Raw genomic sequence first — 21,604 nt, 5'->3', positions numbered from 1 at the left:
ACAGACCCTCGTGGTCAGGTTGATCGTGCTCCGGCGTGGTCAATAACCTCTCGGAGTTGGTTTAGCGATTGCTAAGGCGCGAAGTCCTCGCACGTTCGTAGTCGGATCGTCAAAGTCGACTTCCATCAAAGCGATATCCATCATCTCATCGAAAGACGGGACACTTTTGCCTCTATCAATGGGAGAAGCGCAAGGCACAGGGCGAAGCTGCCGAGAGTTCAGCGAAGCAGAGGAGGGTAAGGAGCCCAGAGGGAGGGCAAGGTGGTGGGAACTAGGTTGATGTGGTTGCATCCTGCTTCTAGACTAGGGCCAGCTTGAGCTTGTTGCTGTTCCACTGTGTCAGTAAGACAGTAAATGTGGCGCTGGGGTAAAATTGCAAATGGGACACCATTGATCAGATGTCGAACATAGTAAATGGCACAGGTGCATCGGCATCGACTTGTTAGTACTGGTAAATCAGTAGATGTGTTTGTTTGTTTGCTCCATGGAAACGGTAGATCAAACTGTATAGTGACTCTGAAGTTTGTGGTGTCCTCTTGAGACTTATCATGGGGAGCAGTGCATGGAGTGACTGGCACTGAATGAGCCTGGAGCTGCAACCTGACCTGAGTTCTGGAATGCTGTTGAATGGTTGGTGATCTGAGTTTCCGAAATACGACCAGCAAATGTCTATAAAAGTCATGTGCCATTTTCTTTACTAGATTTTGCATGAATGCTACTGCTATCGTATTTCTTTTTCTCAAGAGCCAAGTTTTGGTTGATGGCATAGACGATCGATTATAATAGTTGGACAGATGTACTGTATGTTGTAGTTGAACAGCCAAGCAAAATCCCAACTGTTGCCGCTTTTTCTCTCCTGGGAGCGTTTAATTGCCAGTCATCGTGTGTTGTTATCAATTTATTGTGGGGAATCAAGTGATAGTGTTTGAAGGAAATAATTAGCCTAGATGCGTGGGGATGCTTCATATTCACAACATGTTTATCGCACTGAAGAACAATTTATCACACCATGTTTCTGAATGACAAACAGGGGTTATCCGTTATCCACATATTTACTTTCAGCTGGAGGTTACATTACATTTGGAGAGTAGAAAGAAAGAGTAGAACTAAAGGACATTTCTTAGCATTCCTATGTACAGATGCTATATCAAGCCATTCCACTAATCTACTGGTTTGTAAATCAACACACACTTCCATCAAATCCCTGGGAACAGACACTGCATCAACCAATAGCCCAATACTACTCCAATATCATTAGAAAGAATATGTCATCTAATTACTTACTAGTCACCACCACACTTCAACTAGTAGCACAATAATCTCATATCAGGATCAGAGGGGTGTCCACATTTGTGACAAGCCGTTCTCCTGGCTCCAGTTTGGGGTCAACTCCAACTTGGAATTGCTGTTACTTGACATGTTGCTCAGAGCTGTCCTGATGGCCTTCTTCTCAGGGTTGTCCCAGCCCAGCAGGTCCCCGAAGCTCATCGATCCCCTGAGCGGTAGTGCCGGCAGGCCGGAGAAGCAGGACACTTGCTCGATGGTGTTCATCGCGGTGCCGCTGTCAAAGGCGATGTAGGCGTTGATGAGGGGCGCGAGCGGCGGCATAGTCGGAAGGTCCAGCTCGCTGAAAAATGTGCAGGCTTCATCAGATGGTGGCCTTGGGCTGGTTGTTCTGCTCTTGTAGAACACCCTGCATAGCACCCAGTCTTCCTGTATTTTCAAAAGAAAGAAGGATGACAAGGTTCAAATGGTGAGTGCAAGTTCATGTATGTATGTATGTAACAATTGAAACTGAAAAAGTATTCATTCCTTGAACTGTCAATTTCATATGAAGTAGGTTAGGCCGAGAAGGCTTCCATTGATTAAACTAATCCAGTAGCCAATCTCCGCAGCAATCTGGTTACTTTATGAAATTCTTTTTCTGGAAGTTAGTTAACTTGAAGAAATAGCAATCACAGGGACATCAATAATTTTAAATTGACACCTTGCAGTAAAGAACTAGCACATGCGAGTCAGATTAATCCTTATCAAGGGAATGTTTAGTAAATAATTAATTAATTTCATTTAGTTTGTTGGTTGCCTGGCGTAAACACTGGAACCATCATTTCAGTGACACGGACTGTGGAGTTGACCTGAATGTTAAAATTGGCAACTTGCAGGCTGTACAATTAATTAGAACGGTCCGAGTCAGAGAAGATCACTGGTTCAACAGAAACAGTAGAGATCATACGAAATTCCAGCATGACATACATGACGTAGACGACGCGTATGATGACAGTTATATAAATGGGCTAACGCGAGGAATACATATGCCCTCATTCTAAATACACGCGTAGATTAATAGATGCAGCTTTGATTGTTTTTCTTTTTCTTTTGCGGGTAATAGATGCAGCTTTGACTGTTCTTATACGAATATGTTACTCCCTTTGTAAGTAGTGATCTAAACGCTCTTATATTTCTTTACGGAGGGAGTACTAGTTAAGAATTTTGAAAGTTTCATAAAAAATGAATTTTGAAAGTATACGTTTACATAATATATTTTTATTGCAATCAAATTTACAGAAACTTAAATTGCACACTTTGGGGAACGAACGTCGTTTCGTGTGGAAAAAACAGGTAGTGATATCTATCTCAGCCACGAAATTATGCATTTTCTGTTTTTTTTTCGTGCTAAAAACTATGCAATTTTCACATGTAATGAAATAATGAACCGAAAATGAAAAAATAAAGGAAAGACAAACTCTCTTCTCTCTGCTCCTTAATTCTGCATGAGAGTGGCGTGTCCTAATACCGCCAGGGTCACGCGAACCAGATGAACCCAACAAAGAAAAAAGGAAGAGAAGATGCAGATATGCATATGATCCGACGTACCTTGAGCTGGCACCTCGCCTCGGCGGTGGCGGCGCCGACCTTCTGCTGCTGGTGGTGGCGGTGCCGTTCCTCCTCCAGGCGGAACTCGTGCATGACCCACTCCGTCCTCGTCCCCTTGGGGGCCCTGCCCTGGTAGAAGACGAGCGTCTTGCGCATCCCCACCAACGCGTCGCCGGCGCCGTGGGCGAGGATGGCGCGGTCCTTGCCGGTGGCCTTCCAGTAGCCGGAGCGCGTGGCGCGGTTGGTGCGCTGGCCGGTGGCGTACTTGCGGTCGCGCAGGCTGAAGAAGTACCACTCCCTGCCGCCCACGCACGCCGCCTCTGCACAAGGAGAAGACAGACGAATCCATCCAAACATTTTAGCATGCAACCAATCTGTCCAACTGTGTATAGTTTCAATAAATTAGCAGAAAATATGATTTCAGCAAGATGTACTAGTTGGTTATCACGTCAGTGTAACAGGCTCAAAGTTCAAACCCGGGCGATCGACGCCAATTGTTTACACTTCTTCTTTTTTTCAGTTGCAGAGGCAGAATGAATCAATCAACCTTCCTTTCCTTGAAAGAAATCATGCAGTTTTTTTTCCACAAAAATTAAGTTGGTCGCCAGCGCCATGAACTGCATGCACGAACAACGGAACAAGAACCAACAGAGCTCGATCTGGCGCCGGCCGGCAGATTGGCTGGCCGGGCTAATGAACGAAGAAAGGTTGCTACGAACAGCAGTGACGTCGAGAGATGAGAGGGCACGTAGCAAGTAGGAACACTTGGGTACGTACCTGGAAGGTCCCATGGCTCGCACTTGTTGAGGTCGACGTCCACGATGTCGACGCCACCGTATGCGCGCCGGCCGGTGAGCTTGTGGAGGAGGTAGTCGAGGACCAGCTCCTCGTCCCGTGGGTGGAAACGGAACCCCGGCGGCATCCTCGCCTCCATCATGCCAATAGAGCTCATCTTCTCGATCGGATCGCTACACTGCTACCTTAATTAGCCAGGGAGAGGGAGAGATGGAGGGAGGGAGGGAGGGAGGGAGGGAGAGAGAGAGAGAGTTTTGAGACGGGACGATGAAGGGGAGGTACGTACATGTATTAATAGTGCACGCTAGTCAACTACTGAACAATGCAACCTGCTACTACTATACTTTTGCATCGATGCTTACGGTTTGAAACCGTAAGTCTTCAACGACTATTCATTTTTGGGACATCCTCCTATCCAGTATATAAAAGGCAATATTCGAAGAAAAAAAATGTTTGCCCCCTTTATATATAATGCCAGATGGTAATACTTTCTCTAAACTTAGTACAAAGTTGAGTCACTTATTTTGAGACGGATGAAGCGTGATACAAGGTGATGAAAGAAAAAACACTCTTGCAAAGTACGGAGTAGATTAAAGAAAAATAAATCAAATAACAAAGAAAGCAATGCACAAGATATGCACTACTGGACTCCACCAAATCGCCATCGAGCATGAGCACAAAGATTAGCCAAATCCTAGCAAGAAATACCCGTGGCCACCGAAGAAGAACGAATCAGCGTCTTGTTGAGAAACCTCCGTACATCGTTGCACGATCTTAATCAAATTGTCACCACAGAGGGCCCTCTTCCCTCTCGCTCTGGTTTGAGGAGCGCTGGTCCTGGCTACAATCAGCGAGGGCCGAGAATGTTGACGATGCAGTCACATGTAAAAGGTAGGAGGCAAACTAAACCACCTCACACCAAAGCGAAACAATATTCGAGCTACAAGTCAAGCTTGCCTATATACGCTGACGCATGCGCTCGGAAGGTAACTGACCTCCACGATGACACCCCAAGAGGTTGACAATGGGACACATTGCTACCGCCGAAACCAACAAGATGGACTTGGGTTTCCACTGGGAGCTCTGGCACGGGAGGAAGGCCACAACGCCGCCCCCGAGAGGGACTCGACACCCACATGCGTCACCGCCGCCTGCATTGAGGCTCGATATCTCGCACGTGCCACGTCGAGGTACCTAGTCCATCAAACCCACCCCGAGAAAGGCCTCCAGATTGAAATTTGGGCTCCACCATTGTCGACTACAACGACCTTGCCAGGATCACCAGTCAACACACCCATCGACAACCACAAAACCAAGAGGAGTAGCAACCAACACGTCCACACTACTAATCGGTGAGCCAACCGTGGAACCCGCCATCCAGGATCGCCACCCTAGGATCCAGGACCGACACCCACAACCTCTAGAGCACATGGTCGTCGCCTACCACAGGAGGGCAGAAGGCATCCCCTTTAAGCCCCCAGAGCAAACCCCCTCAGAGCGGATGACATTGGACCAGGGCTAGGCCATCCCCCTGCCCGTAGTAGCTGGGACTGGGCGACACCGATGCTGATCCACAAGCACAAAAGACGCCTGGCCAGGGCATATCTGGTCGAAGACCAAGATAACCCGAGGACCCGACCCCTGCATCGACGAAGCTGAACGGGGGCGAGCCACACCGGTGTCCGGAAGAACCACCTCGTAGGCCACGTGCCGCTCAGCGCCACAAAAAAGCGGGCTGCCGTCGCGCCAGATCAGGCCTCTCGAGATCCAGGTGATGGCTAGCCCACAAGTCTCGAGACTGCAAGCCCATGTGTAAGACCACAGGAGACGAGGCAGATCAACGGCCCTAGTCGCTCGTTAGCTTGAGAGGAGAGACGAAAGGGTATGGGTCAAGGAACATATATCCTTCCCTATTAAAGCGTATACTACTTCATTTATCTATTTGTCAAAGCCTATGCAGGGCAGAAAGAAAAAAAATGCAGTTAGGCGTATGCATACGCGCGCGATTGCCGGGAAGCGTACCCTGCCGTTGGGTATACGGAATTCAGTTTGTTTCGTGGATATACATCGTCGGATTCGATCTCGCTCTAGCCAGCTCGGACGCATGGGCTAGCTCATCACCTCAGCACCTCAGTTGAGTGGAAGCCTCCTTTCCTTTTGGGATCAACGGCCCCTGACCTGACCAAGTATAGGCGGCGGCAACTATTTTGGGTGTGTCACGATAGTGCAAAAGATAGCTAGTAGTAGTACCGAAAGTGACATGCCATGGATCGTATTCGGTCTAGGCTGTAAATCACATATATGTACATAACGAATTTTGAATTAGGGCCTGTTCGGTTATCCATCCGGCTCCGCGAAATTACAGGAATATACGGAGCGCCTATTTTGCAGCTCTGTTAATTTAGCCTGCAGCTCCGTTGGCTCCGCGAGCGGAGTCGGGAGTGGAAGGACTCCGGACACTCCCTTAGTTTGAGGCAGCTGCCAGCGCCTAAGGCCTTGCACAATGCAAGGTGCTTAGGAGAAGTGTTTGGAGAAATAAATCAGGCTTTACTTAAGCATCGATACTTATTTGTACATGACAGATGCTTAATTAGACGTCTCTTTTATAGAAATAAGCACCGGTGCTTAAGAAAAAGCCGGTTTATTTCTCTATAAGCACCTTCCTAAACACCTAGCATTGTACAAGGCCTAATAGAAGAGAGATCGGACAAATTAATCACTAGCCACTAGCTTACCACTCACGAGCTTCGAACAATTAATATTTATTTTCCATCTTTGTCCAATTATTTGGGGCGTCACGATCGACACTGCAAAAGATAGCGAAAGTGACATTGGCATTGATAGTGTTCGAGGCCGTAAATCACATATACTAGTACTGGACTTGAACTACTAGCTAGGTTGAGACCGCTGCTAGAGATCGTGCTGCAAAACAGGAGTGCAAACAAAGAGATCGTGCTGCAAAACAAGAGTGCACCTATCATGAATTGCTCCTATGGTTTCTCGTGAAACAATTTATGGCACCCATGGGTCTGGGCACGCGTGGATTTTTCTATGCACAATTGCTCGCGATCAGTAAAATGGATTGATCCCCTGCATGCGCTTAGGGCTTATTCCCCTCTGAATTTCTGCATGTGGTAGTCTTCGGCAGAGACTGTATGGTTCATCCGCCCCAACCGGTGCTTCTTCTTTTGATTTTTAAATGTGAATCTATTATATCTTTTGAACCAAAACTCTAATTTATATTCAATTTGCATATTCATGTTTCTTGTGACGAATGCTTTGTAACAAGAACACTCTTAAACACGTTTTGATAAGTTCTTTTTTACCAAGTTTCAACTACTGAAACATGGTAAGAACGAATGATAAATTCATCATATTTCAAAAACTAAAACTAAAACACTAAACCCTAATCCCTAAGCCCTAAGCCAACCCTATGCCCTAGCCCAAGCCCTAAACCCGAAACCCTAAATGAGAATGAAACTTGGTATAACTTGGTATAACTTGGTCAAAACTTAATATTACGATTATCAAGTTTTAATATTTGAAACTTGTTACCTTTGGAAAATGTCAAACTATATTCAAGAGTGGTCTTGTTTGAAGCTCCACGTTGCAAGGAACACATATATGCAAACGAAACTGAAATTGGACCTTCAATTTAAAATATACCATAGATTCAAATTTGAAGATGAAATAAAAATCCATGGGAGGTGGGGTGGGTGGAGCATGCAACTCTACTAAAAGCTGCATGCATGAAACCCATCTAAATTAAGTAAGGCTTAAAAACATGCAAACCACTAAACAACTTTACGAATCTTAAAGCAATCATGTGGTTGCCTTCATGCGTGCTGCTGCATAGAGGTGTTGTGAATTTCTGATGATTTCTCACTAGAAAATAGAGTTACCAAAAAAATGGGTGAAAACCAGAAAGGAATCACTCACTAGTCGGCATGCGACGGGGAATAAAAAAAAAGCAACACCAGACAAACCCAATACACCAAGAGCGTGTTTGGTTGCACGCATGAAGCCCATACAGGCTTGGGATGCAAATTTGGCCTATTTGGTATCCTGGACTGCACCGAATTCGCAGCCCGCACAGACCTTAAAGCAGCTCTAGACCTGGTTGAGGAGGAACAACTGAATCAGTCATTCCCCCAGAGCCGGATCGACTCCAGCGGTCAAAGTATGGCCCGAGGTTGCACGCCTTGGGAATGCGGGTGACGCGACATATCGGCCTTACCTATCTACTCCCCTCCTCTCACCACCCAATCTCCCATTATTCTCACCATCCCTTCATTTCTATGGACGACTCTACTCCACCACCGCACCGCCCGAATTCATGCCCCCTTTTAGTGGCGCTCACCTCTGGTGTCTCACCGTTATTGAGCGCCTCAACTTTGGGTAGTTGGAGAGGATGATCAAGTCTCCTTCTCCCATCTACACCAACACACGCTCAACATGTATTGATCGGCCATCAATGGCGTAGGTGGCAACGGGTACCTTGACGGCCGCGGGTGAGGCTTCGACTACACCGGAGAGGAATTCCAAGGCGTTGGTGGGGACTTCCGATGTGTGTGCCAGGAAATCGCTAGCTCTAGAGCCAAGGATTTTGATGACCGGCGTGGCTCCTGCAACGGGAGTGTCTTCTTCGGCTCCGGTGGCAAAAACTATGTCGGAGGTGGCCACTGTAATTTTTGTTGATCTGGAACAAGCTACATTGCTTCGTAGATACAAATTGCGGGATGGAGGTGGGGCCGTGGGAAACTGGGCACAATGTTAGGGTTTTTTAGGCCGGTCGGTGACGCTTTCTTCTACACCTTTGTTGGCAATGGTTAGTTTCCAGTGGATTACATACGCGGTGGCGTATTTTAGATTCATGGATTAGATTGGTTTGCATGATCCAATTAAATTGTACATAGAAAATTGTACCAGTCAGTGTGCAAGTCAATCGGGAGTCAAATTTTGTGCGCGGAGTTGTGTAGGATCACAACAATGTGCACATCAAAAGTGATGTAGATTGTGCACTAAATTGTGCACGATCATAACAATGTGCATGCCAAAAGTGATGCTAGATTGTGCACTGAGTTTTGTAGGACATAGCAATGTGCTTGCTTGGTGATGCTAATCATATGAATGTGCAATGTCCATGCTTATGCTGCCATTCTGCACTGCTTGATTGATTTTGTGCACTTGCTTGATCAATTGATTGTACAGTGGTAATCACCAATGTACACGCTTATGATTCCATACTTCACTGCTTGATTGATTGTTCAACGATAACCACCAATGTCCATGCTTATGCTTTCATTATTCTGCACGACTTTGTCTTAGATCATGCCAATGTCCAATGCTTATGCTTTAATAATGTCCATGATTGCGCACCGCTTCATGTCAGATCATGCCAATGTGCAATGTCCATGATTAGGCACTTTTCTTGAAGGGTTTTGCAATGGTACTCACCAATGTCTGCTTAACTGACAAGGTGATCAAGACCGAGTGGGACGTCATGGGGCATGGCTGCCACCCACCGGCTAGATTCGAGGACATGCTCCTAGTCAACCAATTGGCACTTAAGCCCATGGTATGAGGAAGGATGGAGGCAACAATGACCCCTTTGCACAGTCATGGCCGCCCCAAGCTTGCCCATAAGTCAAAGAACTGGCGCCATATTGGTTCTATGTTTAGATGGACACTCACGACATGGCCATGCTTGTCGTCCGACGTCTTTGCAGAAGCCCCTCAGGGACTTTCTCCACACCCCCTTCTTCATTGCATGTCGGTGATTGCCTGCCTGTGGTGTGTGGAGTGGGTGCAAGTGGCAGGGTTCGGCGGCCAGGTTGTGTTGTTCTGAAACTAGAGCAGTTTCTGCTAGAAGCACAACGTGGCTAAGGAAGGCATCATCGTCTTCAAGCTAACGACATGGGCTTCGAGGTCAAATTCTATGATGCCTAGACTTCCATTGATAAGTCGCATGCCTGCTCTAAGCATGGCTTCAGAACTATTTTAGTAGTAGTAGTGTTAGTAGTGTTTTTTGGTAAGCTGTATATTTTGATCATGCAACAACACTCCCGATGTTGTGCATGGGCATCCCATGTTGGTGCTAATGTAAGCTGTACAAATATGTCCCTAATTAGTTCTTTAAATCGTGGTGTGGCCTTCTAATCACGCGTGTTTCAAACTTGTTAGCGTGTTGTTAGGGGGGGTAATGCTTGTTATTGTGTTGTGTATCGGGTGATAAGGTCACCATATTTGAAGGGGGTGAGTAAAACACTATTTTGCAGACAACCAAACACCCGTAGTTTGCATCTGCTCACCCTGGAATCACAAGTGCAAGTAACTAAACAACATGCAGAAAAATCATTAGCGACGCGAGGCGAGCTACCAAACACAATGCAAAAAAGGGCCCAAACTGTGTTTAGGCCCACCCAGGCTCCATCGGGCAACTCGTGCAGGAGACCCTAAATTGATGCGACTAACCAAACACACCCAAATGAATACCATTGGAAGGAGAAAAAAACAACCACTCTCGTCGATAAAGGCACCACACCATCACAACACAATTAGTGTTCGAGGCTGTAAATTGCATACTGAACATGAATTTGTTTGAAAGGCTGCTAGCCACATGGTGTTGAACTATAAGTGCACTACATGTATTTCTTCATCAGATAATATATTGTCGCGGCCTTCATCGACGTCTAAGGCCTAAATGCGAGGAGGATGTTAAAATATGTTGGTCGTCTCCTCTGTCGGTTCAGATAATATATTTCAAGAGATGCAACTGAAAGAACAAAAGTGTGTCATCTTCTTTCCGAGCCGGTATACTCCTTTCCATTAATATTCATAACAGAAATACAAATTCCACAAACCAGAAATACAGGGAAAGGCAAACAGGAGTAGCAAGCTCGGGCATATGCTAGGACACTTACCACCTACACGTGCAATCAAGACATAGGCCATGGGGCAAAAACCTAGCGCCACCATCACTCAACAACTACAACCCCGACAAGTCCAAAGAGTGACCAAAACACACCAATATTACAGACCAACAAACATACCATCCATCAACGCTAACTAAACAGTACAAGGAAACCCAAACTTGTGTGAATCAAGGATGAGATGACCCTCTTCAGACACAACCTCTCATGTAATCGTCGTCTCCAGGCATAGGTGGCCCACACAAAAGCATCATTTGCGTCACGCCATTCTTTAGCATCTCAGCGCCCCTCTTCACAGTACCAACCATCTATGGTTTCTGCAAGTCCGCCCAATATAGCGGGAAAGAACATGGTATCAATCCATTTATGTTCAAAAGTGGCACGATTACATGCAAGCCAAAAAGAGTGCATCATCTACTCCCTTCGGTTGGGTTTGTAAGTCATACACAAGTTTTTACATGTTCAATTTGACTAGCGAAACATTTGTAATATGACACAAAAATATATATTTAGAAACTTCATTTATGTGGCATATAACACATGTTTTACTAATCAAATTGGTGGCCTAAAAATTAATGCCCGACTTAGTATAAACTTATTGCAAATTACTACTCCCTCCGTCTCAAAATAAGTGTCGCGTATTTCGTACAACTTTAGTACATAATCGGCGGCACTTATATTTTAGGACGAATGGAGTACTTTGGTACCTATTTCTATGATGATAAATAAAAAAGTTATTACTTACTAGATAAGGTATCTTTCGTGTAGCTACCAAGCAAAGCACCTAGTTTGCCTTATCTGTGCCAATATGCCAGTGAAAGAGGGACCAAAGGATTCCCAAAAATAAATAAATCAATAAAGAGAGCATTAAATCAATTAATCACTGACCACTAGCTCACCACTCTCCAGAAGCTCCAACAGTGAACATTTCTTTTTCATCTTCGTTTTCCATCTTTAACCGAGACATGCATGTACAGTGGATGCATGCTTTCAAGCCTTATCCACCACGAACATACTATATAACAAGAACAAGCGGCGTACGTGTCGACGGCGACCAACCGAAACTGACCGCCGGCGATTCCATGGCCGCCTGAGCGACGTTCACATCGCCGGGCGGGGGCCGCTTCACGTGCCCACCCACGTGCCGCCGCCCACGTGTCGGCGCCGTCCACCGTCCGATGAGCGGTCAGCGGCCGAGAGGTCGCCAGCGGGTCGACGTCCCGGGCCGCCGGACCCTGTCTTCTGTCGATCCAAAACGACTCGTAGCGCCAGATTATTGGCTCCCATTATTGACTGCACTCGGACATGAGGCATGAGATGATATGATATGAATGTGATGCGTTGTCGTGATAGGTAGATAGATAGATACCGCTCATCTATCGCTACAAGTGGAGTGGGCGCATCGTCGTAGAGCTCTCTCAAACAGAGCAATATGCCTTTTCTAGCTACCTAGGGTCATACATCGATCTGTGAACATGATCCTTCTTGGAGGTGAGTCTGGACATGCAAAAATGGCACTACATTCATCAAGTAGATCCCCAGATCGGGGCATACATAGTAGTAGTACTGTATCCATGCATGGAGATTTAAGTGGAAACAACTGTTGTGCTTGGCCGGGTTCTGATGATTAATTGCAAGTGCACTTGTTGCCGTCGATGTCACAACAATTCCACTGGGTTGGTGAGCAGCACACAAATTAGTTTCATATATGCATGATTCTCTCGGGGAGGAGGGATATGGATTGGTGTGTCGCTGTCCGCGTAAGGCAACCTAATGTTTTAGTTTCTTTTTTTCTTCTTGGCTATATTAGCCGATATGGGAAGGTTAACCGGTCATGTCATCAACTTCTTTCTCCATCGGTGGAAAAAGAGAGGAAAGGAACAATCTTGATGGGATAGCATGGATGAGCAGATAGGGTAGATGGATGGTGACATTCTCCTCCATATTTGCTACACTGGAAAGCAATGTACATGGCATATGTCGACACTGGATTAACAAATCTTTTGTATTGTTTGCATATACGTACATATGGCTGGTTAGCAATACAACACTATTAATTGAATTGCATGTACTGATTGGTTTAGCCAAAAGAAAGGACAAACTGTTAGGAAAACGTGGGACTATATTTTCACACCCACTTGCTTTGAGGCTCCATTAGGCATTACTCCTTTAAAAGATGCTGGAGTACTCGTCTTTTAGGGCATCGCTCGGACACCCTTTGCATCATCCGATCCTCCCGTGCAACGCACCGCTGTTTGTCTAGCGCCCTTCTATCATCCGATCGCGTAATCTAGTGCCTCACCGTCCCGACATCTTCAGGGGTCCATGACATGTGGGTCACAGGCAATTTCAAAAGGATTTGTCTTTTATATCTACAGCTTGGCATACCGATGAAACATAGTGCAAGTCTAATCGAGATTTTCTAGAATAGACTCATGCTTGCAATCCTTCTTGGCTATCTGAGCAGCTGGCCACACCTTCTCGAAGTACTTCCCAGGCTTCACCTCCTTGTCGTGCCTCTTTGGGCACTAACTGGCAATCTGCTCCATGTCCATCTTTAGGTAGTATGCTTGCACGGCTGCAAAAGCCTGCCGCACACCCTCGATGCACGCTGACCTCTTCCACAAGTCGACCTATGCACTTGCTTCTTGGAGGCGGCGCACCAACCCGAAGCAGCTCGTGGGCAGAGGATCGCTCGCCACAAGGCCTTGCAAAGATCCTCCATGGCAGGCTTGGCAACCCGTTGAAGCTCCACCAACTGCTTCAGCTTGTCGCCGAAGAATTGGGGACGCGTCGGGTCTTGGAATTTCAGCCAAAATGACCTATGTTGGTCGTTAGCCGGGTTGGTGCGAGCCCTGAAGTGCTGACATGCCTCCCACGCTGCGAGGAAGGTCTGAGAAGGCGCCTGACATGTGCCATAGTTGCGTCAGCTCGGGGAAGGCTCAACGGCTAAAGAGACACTACAAAAGATAGGGCTTACCAGAAGCAATTTCCATAGCCTGTCGGAGTTCCTCCTTCGCCGCATCAGCTTGAGAAGCTGCCTCTTGGGGCTCTTGATCAAGCCACCTAATCTCGGCGGCATCCTTCCCTTGGGCAACCTTCAGTTTGTCACATTCAGTGACATAGACCGAAAGGTCCCCTTCCACATTAGTGACGCGCGCCTGAGCAGCTTCATGAGTTTTTTGCACCTCGGCGAGCAACTCGATGTTTTTCCGCGCCGACCACTTTAGCTTCTCGGCCCGTACATCGGCCAGGCGCTGTTCATCCTCTGCACAATGAACAAGCAGAGGTAAACATACATGCACTTGATAACAAGCATAGTTACAATGGATGAGTTAAAACATCCTTACCTTTAGCCTTCTCCGCCTCCTGCCTCAGTTGAAAGGACTCCTCCTCGGCTTCCGAAAGCCGGTGTTTCACCTCTTCCAACTCCGAAGAGCTGGCCGAGGCATATGAGGTAGAGACCTGCACAAGATATAAAGAAGTGAATAAAACGACACCCATTACCGGCTTGATTGGCTACTGGATATTCGCATTCATAAAAAACACAGGCATCAAGCTATAACTCGACCCTCAAGCCAATTTGGTAAACTAACCTAAGGCTCGGGGGCTACTATAATTGCGATTATAACTAGTTTAGAGTAAAGCATCTTGTTAAAAGCAAAGTGTTTTCCTGGTGTCCTTGGACGATGTTTTGACATCCTCCGTGAGGGCTACTGGGTATAGTTAGAGTGCTTGTTATTTAACCATAAAATGAAAGCAAATTGCATATTAACATATCTCAAAGCCTTGGAACACCTCCATGAAACCAGCCTCGGTGGACCGAAACTAGCTTGGAGCGGCGCTGAGAAGGGCACGCTGCTCGGGAAGAATGGAGGAGCTTGTCAAGGATACCCCCCCCCCCCACGCGCTCTTCGACGCTTCGCCAGCTCGGCCTCTCCATTGTCGAGAGGCGGAAACAAATTTCTCGGTGCCCCGCCGTTGGCTGCAGGGGAGGAGGCGTCTCCTGTCGATCACGTGGCTCTAAAACCACGTGAGCCGAGGACGTCGGGCAATCGATCGCCGGTTCTTCATGAATGGGGGGAAGTTCTTCCCCATGGTCTGCTACTTCTTGAGCTTGCGTTGGTTTTTCCCTTGAAGAGGAGAGGGTGATGCAACAAAATAGAGTAAGTATTTCCCTCAGTTTGAGAACCAAGTTATCAATCCAGTAGGAGACAACGAACAAGTCGCCGAATACCTGCATAAACAATCAACAACTTGCACCCAACGTGATAAAGGGGTTGTCAATCCCTTCACGGTTACTTACAACAGTGAGATCTGATAGAGATACATAAATGACAAAGTAAATATTTTTGGTATTTTTGGTTTATAGATAGGAAAGTAAAAGATTGCAAAGGAAGTAAATCGGAAAATAAAATTGTAGATCGGAAACTTATATGATGGAAAATAGACCCGAGGGCCATAGGTTTCACTAGAGGCTTCTCTCAAGATAGAAAATATTATGGTGGGTGAACAAATTACTGCCGAGCAATTGATATAAAAACGCAAAGTTATGACGATATCTAAGGCAATGATCATGAACATAGGCATCACGTCCGTGTCAAGTAGACCGACTCCTGCCTGCATCTACTACTATTACTCCACACATCGACCGACTCCTGCCTGCATCTGGAGTATTAAGTTCATGAATAATAGAGTAACGCATTAAGTAAGATGACATGATGTAGAGGAATAAACTCAAGCAATATGACGTAAACCCCATCTTTTTATCCTCGATGGCAACAATATAATACGTGTCTTGCTGCCCCTACTGTCACTGGGAGAGGACACCGCAAGATTGAACCCAAAGCTAAGCACTTCTCCCATTGCAAGAAAAACCAATCTAGTTGGCCAAACCAAATCAATAGTTCGACGAGACTTGCAAAGATATCAAATCATGCATATAAGAATTCAGAGAAGATTCAAATAATATTCATAGATAAACTGATCATAAATCCACAATTCATCGAATCTCGGCAAACACACCGCAAAAAGGTATTACATCGAATAGATCTCCAAGAACATCGAGGAGAACATGATATTGAGAATCAAAGAGAGAGAAGAAGCCATCTAGCTACTAGCTATGGACCCGTAGGTCTGTGGTAAACTACTCACGCTTCATCGGAAGGGCAATAATGTTGATGTAGAATCCCTCCATGATCGAATCCCCCTCCGGCAGGACGCCGAAAAAGGCCCCTAGATGGGATCTCATAGGTACAGAAGGTTGCGGTGGTGGAGAAGTGTTTTCGTGGCTCTCTCTGTTGGTTTTGGGATATATGAGAATACATAGGCGAAGAAACTAGGTCGATGGAGTCACGAGGGGCCCACAAGGGTGGGGGCGCGGCCTACCCCCTGGGCGTGCCCTCCGTCCTTGTGGTTGCCTCATGCCTTCTCTGACTTGCACTGCAAGTCCTCTAGATGTCTTCTGGTCCAAGAAAAATTATCGCGAAAGTTTTATTCCGTTTGGACTCCGTTTGGTATTCCTTTTCTGCGAAACTCTAAAACAAGGAAAAAACAGAAACTGGCACTGGGCTCTAGGTTAATAGGTTAGTCCCAAAAAAATATAAAATAACATATTAATGCATATAAAACATCCAAAACAGATAATATAATAGCATGGAACAATAAAAAATTATAGATATGTTGGAGACGTATCAAGCATCCCCAAGCTTAATTCCTGCTCGTCCTCGAGTAGGTAAATGATAAAAACAGAATTTTTGATGTGGAATGCTACCTAACATATTTGTCCATGTTATTTTCTTTATTGTGGCATGAATGTTCAGATCCGTATGACTCAAAACAAAAGTTTAATATTGACATAAAAACAATAATACTTCAAGCATACTAACAAGGCAATTATGTCTTCTGAAAATAACATGGCCAAAGAAATCTTATCCCTACAAAATCATATAATCTGGCTATACTCCATCTTCATCACACAAAATATTTAAATCATGCACAACCCCGATGACAAGCCAAGCAATTGTTTCATATTTTTGATGTTCTCAAACTTTTTCAACTTTCACGCAATACATGAGCGTGAGCCATGGACATATAGGTGGAATAGACAGTGGTTGTGGAGAAGACAAAACGAAGGAGATAGTCTCACATCAACTAGGTGTATCAACGGGCTATGGAGATGCCCATCAATAGATATCAATGTGAGTGAGTAGGGATTGCCATGCAACAGATGCACTAGAGGTATAAGTTTATGAAAGCTCAAAAAGAAACAAAGTGGGTGTGCATCCAACTTGCTTGCTCACGAAGACCTAGGGCAATTTGAGGAAGCCCATCATTTGGAATATACCAGCCAAGTTCTATAATGAAAAATTCCTACTAGTATATGAAAGTGACAATATAGGAGACTCTCTGTCATGAAGATCATGGTGCTACTTTGAAGCACAAGTGTGGTAAAAGGATAGTAGCATTGCCCCTTCTCTTTTTTCTCTCATTTTTTTATTTGGGCCTTCTCTCATTTTACGGAGGGAGGGCCGAGAAGTAGATGGCCAACACACACGTGAATGCAACGCAGTCTGCACTTCTCATATAAAGGCTCCCCGCCAGTCCAATCTACGAAATCCTACGCACCTACGCACCCTAACCAAGGGCAAGAGTGATCACTCCAATCGCAAGATCAGTTGACTAGAAGCTAGACCCATGGAGGCGATGAGCGCGAGCATCAGACGGCTGTGCCAGATGGTCCACGACGCCGGCCTGCGGCCTGGCACCGAGGAACGTCTCCAGGTCGTGCTTGAGGTCGCCAGGGCGAGAGGCCTCTTGGAAGACAACTTCGTCTTCTTGTTCGACGAGGTCCTCGTCGACTTCCTCGACAAGTTCACCATCGTCAAGAAGCTCGCGGACGACCTTGACGTACGCCTCCAGCCCACACGCCCAGGCTCTGCGATGCCTACCACACTCAACAGCTTCTATGGTGACAACCTCTTCGACGCACTAGTGGCCCTACGACTGCCTGCCGTCGCGCCGGAGAATGTCCACCTCGAGGTCGCGCTCGCCGCGCAGCGCCTGGCGCAGCAAGACACCATCGACATAATCACCCACGTCTACGCGCAAATCGTCCACGAGGACTACTACGTGCAAGAGGAGGACGATAGGACGCTGGCCTTCTTGGACCGCACGACAACCTTGGACGACATTGTTGAGAAGCACGTTGAGCTCGCCGCCGACGCCGCTGCTCCTCACACGTCGGTTGGTGACCCGACGCACTAGGGCGTGAGGATGTCGCTGATGGATCCGTATGTATCTTTATCTTTCCGTCAAATACATGTAGTAGTATATTGTACTACTAGTAATTATCTAACCTTTCGCATCAACTTCATAATTTTCATACGTACTCCATGCATGAACCGCGCCAGAACCAAACTTCTCATTACTCTAGGGAAAATCGTTATTTCTATCTATCGGTCGCGCCATGGAGCAGAACCAAATTTTACAAGTTACAAGTTCAAAAGGAAAAGCCTACTATGTTCGCGTCGCACCCCCACACGTTGGTCCGGCACACCGCTCAAGGGGGAATGTGTGCTGTGTTGCATTTTCACTTACAAGTGGGACCGCAGTTGAGCAAACCGACTATCGGCAAACCCCCACCCCGTCCACCGCGCGATGGCTGAGAAAATAGGAGGGAGAAGAGATGGCTGTAGCACGGACTCCAAGAAAATTGGTGTCAGATGGGACTCATGTGGGTGGCGTGTGGCGTACTGCTAGACGTGAATGCTAGTTATGGCCCATGCCACCCCACTATATCGAGGTGCTGGTTACGTAGAGAAAACACATTATCTCTCTAGGAGTACGGTACACCACTAGTACTACTCACATTTTTGTGAAATTTCCTGGAGTCCGTGCTCAGCCCTCCCCCCCTCTCTCTCTCTCTCTCCTCAGCCCGCCAGCAGACGCGCGGAGCCCATCGTCTGTTTGCTCACATGCGGTCCCACATGTCAGTGAAAACGCAAGACGACCCACTGAACCTGCACATCTTTCACCTCGACGTGCTGGTGATGAAAAACAAATCCAATAAAGATCTTCGGTGGACACTTTTGGAGTTACTCAAGAGTAAGATTCTATTTACAGTTTAACCCAAGATGCACATCACGTAGCTTCGACTAGCACTCCATTTTCTTGCATGACACGACCTGGATGCTGGATGTCCCACGTGTTGGCAAAAGGAGGAAGAACTCGACCAAATCTTCTCCACACTTAGACCGGAGGAGTAGGAAACACGACAAGCCATGTGCCTACATCATACTATGTACAAGCCCACCTCACATAGTCACGCTATCACCATATTTCTCGGCCTCTGTGGGACACCTAGCTCTAGTTGATCTAACTAGAACTAACTATTGTGATAGCATACTCCAATACTATTAGGTTGACTCTATGTGATGTGGCAACTTCATATAACCAGATGCTGGCTATACTACTACGGTACTCACACTCGAAGAAGTGAGTCAAAACCATTCATAAATTGAGTTTATGACATGCATATGCAAATGTACCATTCATTACATACAACAAGTCATAAACACACAACGACAACAAGGATACATGTTGGATTATAGATTAGTTCCAACAAAACATTCTAGTAAATACTATAGTTTTCATCACACAACAAATAACAAGCAATGAAATGAACTTTAGCTCAACCAATCCTCGGAGTTGGAAACTCTTGCTTTGAACCATAGGTAAGCCTCTGGGAAGGGCCAGTTATTGTCAATCTCGAGACCAACGCAGTACTAATCATCCAGGCTGAAGCGGCCTATATCAGCACGCATATTGTGATAGCCACGGTAGGGAACCATAGCAATGTTCGAGGTAAAGATACAGTTGCTTCTCATAAATGGTAGTAACGTTGTGCCAACATCAGCTGGATCGCCTTTTACCATCAGTGGATAGTTTAGTCCAAGGAAGAGCGAGTTTTCTCCAAGACTATCAATAGTGAACCAGGGAGAAGGTGCTGGCGCTAGCACACTAGTATCCATCCTGAATACCCTGCAACGGATGTTGGAATAGGTCCGGAGAGTGCGACCATGAGAGACAACACCTGCTTCCTTAGTAACATCAGCAGTGCCCTGTATACAGACAAGAAGAGGTGATCCATTGGAATAAGTTGCCAGGCACCACTGAGTATATAGGTCCCGCTCGTCCTCATGCTCGTGATCATCACCATCGTCATCTCCCCCTTGGTTATAAAAAATGTCAAGTATAGGTGGTGGAATGTTCACAGGACCTTGGAAACATAAGAAGGTTAATTACTAAAGGGAAACTAGCTAACCCGCATGCATGTGGATGAAACAATTATAATTACGGTGGAAGATAAACGTACCGAAAGCATCAGGATTCCATGCAAAAACAGTGCCACGAGTGGTGGCAGCAAACACAAGACCCTCGTATTGAATTGCATCACAGTAGACATCCGTGTATAGAAACTAATTTTTGAGCAATATCCATGGAGGCGTGGAAGTAAGGACGGCAACAAGCTTGTCGAAGATAGCAACAACTTGATAGTTTGTGTAATCCCAAGAGCGGTTGGGAACTCGACAAATTGCTATCTTCTGTAGACGACAGTCACCATGATCGTACTTGAACGTACATAAACCATCTGTGTGCTCAACCTCTGGGCACTCTGAGATTTTTGGAAGTGGAACCCGGTGACGAGTGTACACATTCACAAGTTCCCACTCGCAGTTGTGCCCAATATAAACAACCCAATCTCCATTTGCGCCTGCCCAGGCCTTATCCTTAAGCGATGGCATCTTAACATCACATGTATCATTATCAAGCGGCATCAACTTGCACAAGGCAAGGCTTCCATCGTCCGCGCGCCAGCGAGTAGGGTCATGGCAAAGAAGATAGGGGAGATCAAACCGCTCATGGAACCTTGGGTTCTTTGTAATGATGTTATTAGTTGAGTCGAGAATGGTCTTGAACGAACCTGCCATGCTAGCCGAGGTGATGACGTCGCACCGATCAATGTGTTCCTCCACCACGTCATCTTTCAGATCGGGGCAAGAGTAACATGGTCGTTTCTGGCCTGTTCCCTCCATGGAGAAGACGATTGAACAATGGCAGAAGGAAGGGTGAAGGCAAATGGAGGAGGGAGGAAGAGTGTGCGACAACAGTTCCAAATCGAGAGGGAAAGGCGAAGAGGCGGTGGACGGTTGCCACGGTACACGAAGAGGCTAGTGGGGAGTGTACGGCTGCCACAGAGGTCACACACTAACGACAAGGCCGTCCTGTCAGACCTAGCGCCCGTGCGGAATGGCCTCCGTCCCCCACACGAGCGAAGCCACTTCGCACCCCCACACGGTTGGTCCGCCATGCCGCTAGGGAAACGTGTGATGTCTTGCATCTTCACTTAGACCAATTCCAGCGCATGCAGCTCGGATGCGCACTCGCCCTGCCCCCTTTCCCTCGATGCCCCCGAGCTACCCAACCATGGCTATTTGTTTTGCGCACCCGGAGGCCGTGATTGAAGCGGATCTGGTCAAGCTTGAGCTCGCTCGGCTGTGGGAGGCCGCACCGCGCCATGGACTGGCCAGGCACCGGGCCGAAAGGCCCCGGCAAGGCCGCAAGGCCGCATGCAGGTACTGACACCTCCTCTAGCCGCTCGGATCTACACCACCGGCGGTCCACCGGCAGATACATGAATGGCGGTCGGCCGGGCTCGGTGCTGGCCCAAAAGCTCGTCGGCGCACCGTTGCCACTCATTACGTGCGACGACTGCCCAAAGAAGGTCTTGCGCCGCGTGTCTACAACGCCAGAACATCCTGGATGGGTGTTCATCAAGTGCTCAACCGATGGGGTATGTGCTACTTTAGCTTTGGTTGTGCTCTCGGATTTGACTAGTTGTGCTAACTTAAAATTTTATTGTGTAGAATGGATGCAAGTTTTGGTATTGGGAAGAAGAGTACATCGATATATTGATAGACGCAATTTAGTAGATGTTCATG

The 21,604-nt window shown here is 46.7% G+C and overlaps 1 protein-coding gene across 1 annotated transcript; it reads right to left on the bottom strand.

The window, feature by feature from the left end:
* Nucleotides 1-1,008: 1,008 nt before the first annotated feature.
* LOC109743798 (NAC domain-containing protein 21/22) lies at nt 1,009-4,602 on the bottom strand. Its single transcript, XM_020302891.4, has 3 exons — nt 3,652-4,602; nt 2,875-3,194; nt 1,009-1,713 (listed from the first exon to the last, which is right to left on the bottom strand). Exons 1-3 carry the CDS (start codon nt 3,824-3,826, stop codon nt 1,333-1,335), a joined length of 876 nt encoding a protein of 291 aa, XP_020158480.1. The 5' UTR covers nt 3,827-4,602; the 3' UTR covers nt 1,009-1,332.
* Between the last annotated feature and the right edge of the window lie 17,002 nt (nt 4,603-21,604).

This window comes from Aegilops tauschii, chromosome 7 (genome assembly GCF_002575655.3).
Source record: "Aegilops tauschii subsp. strangulata cultivar AL8/78 chromosome 7, Aet v6.0, whole genome shotgun sequence".
Lineage (NCBI taxonomy): Eukaryota > Viridiplantae > Streptophyta > Magnoliopsida > Poales > Poaceae > Aegilops > Aegilops tauschii.
This window is presented reverse-complemented; position numbering and strand designations above follow the sequence as displayed.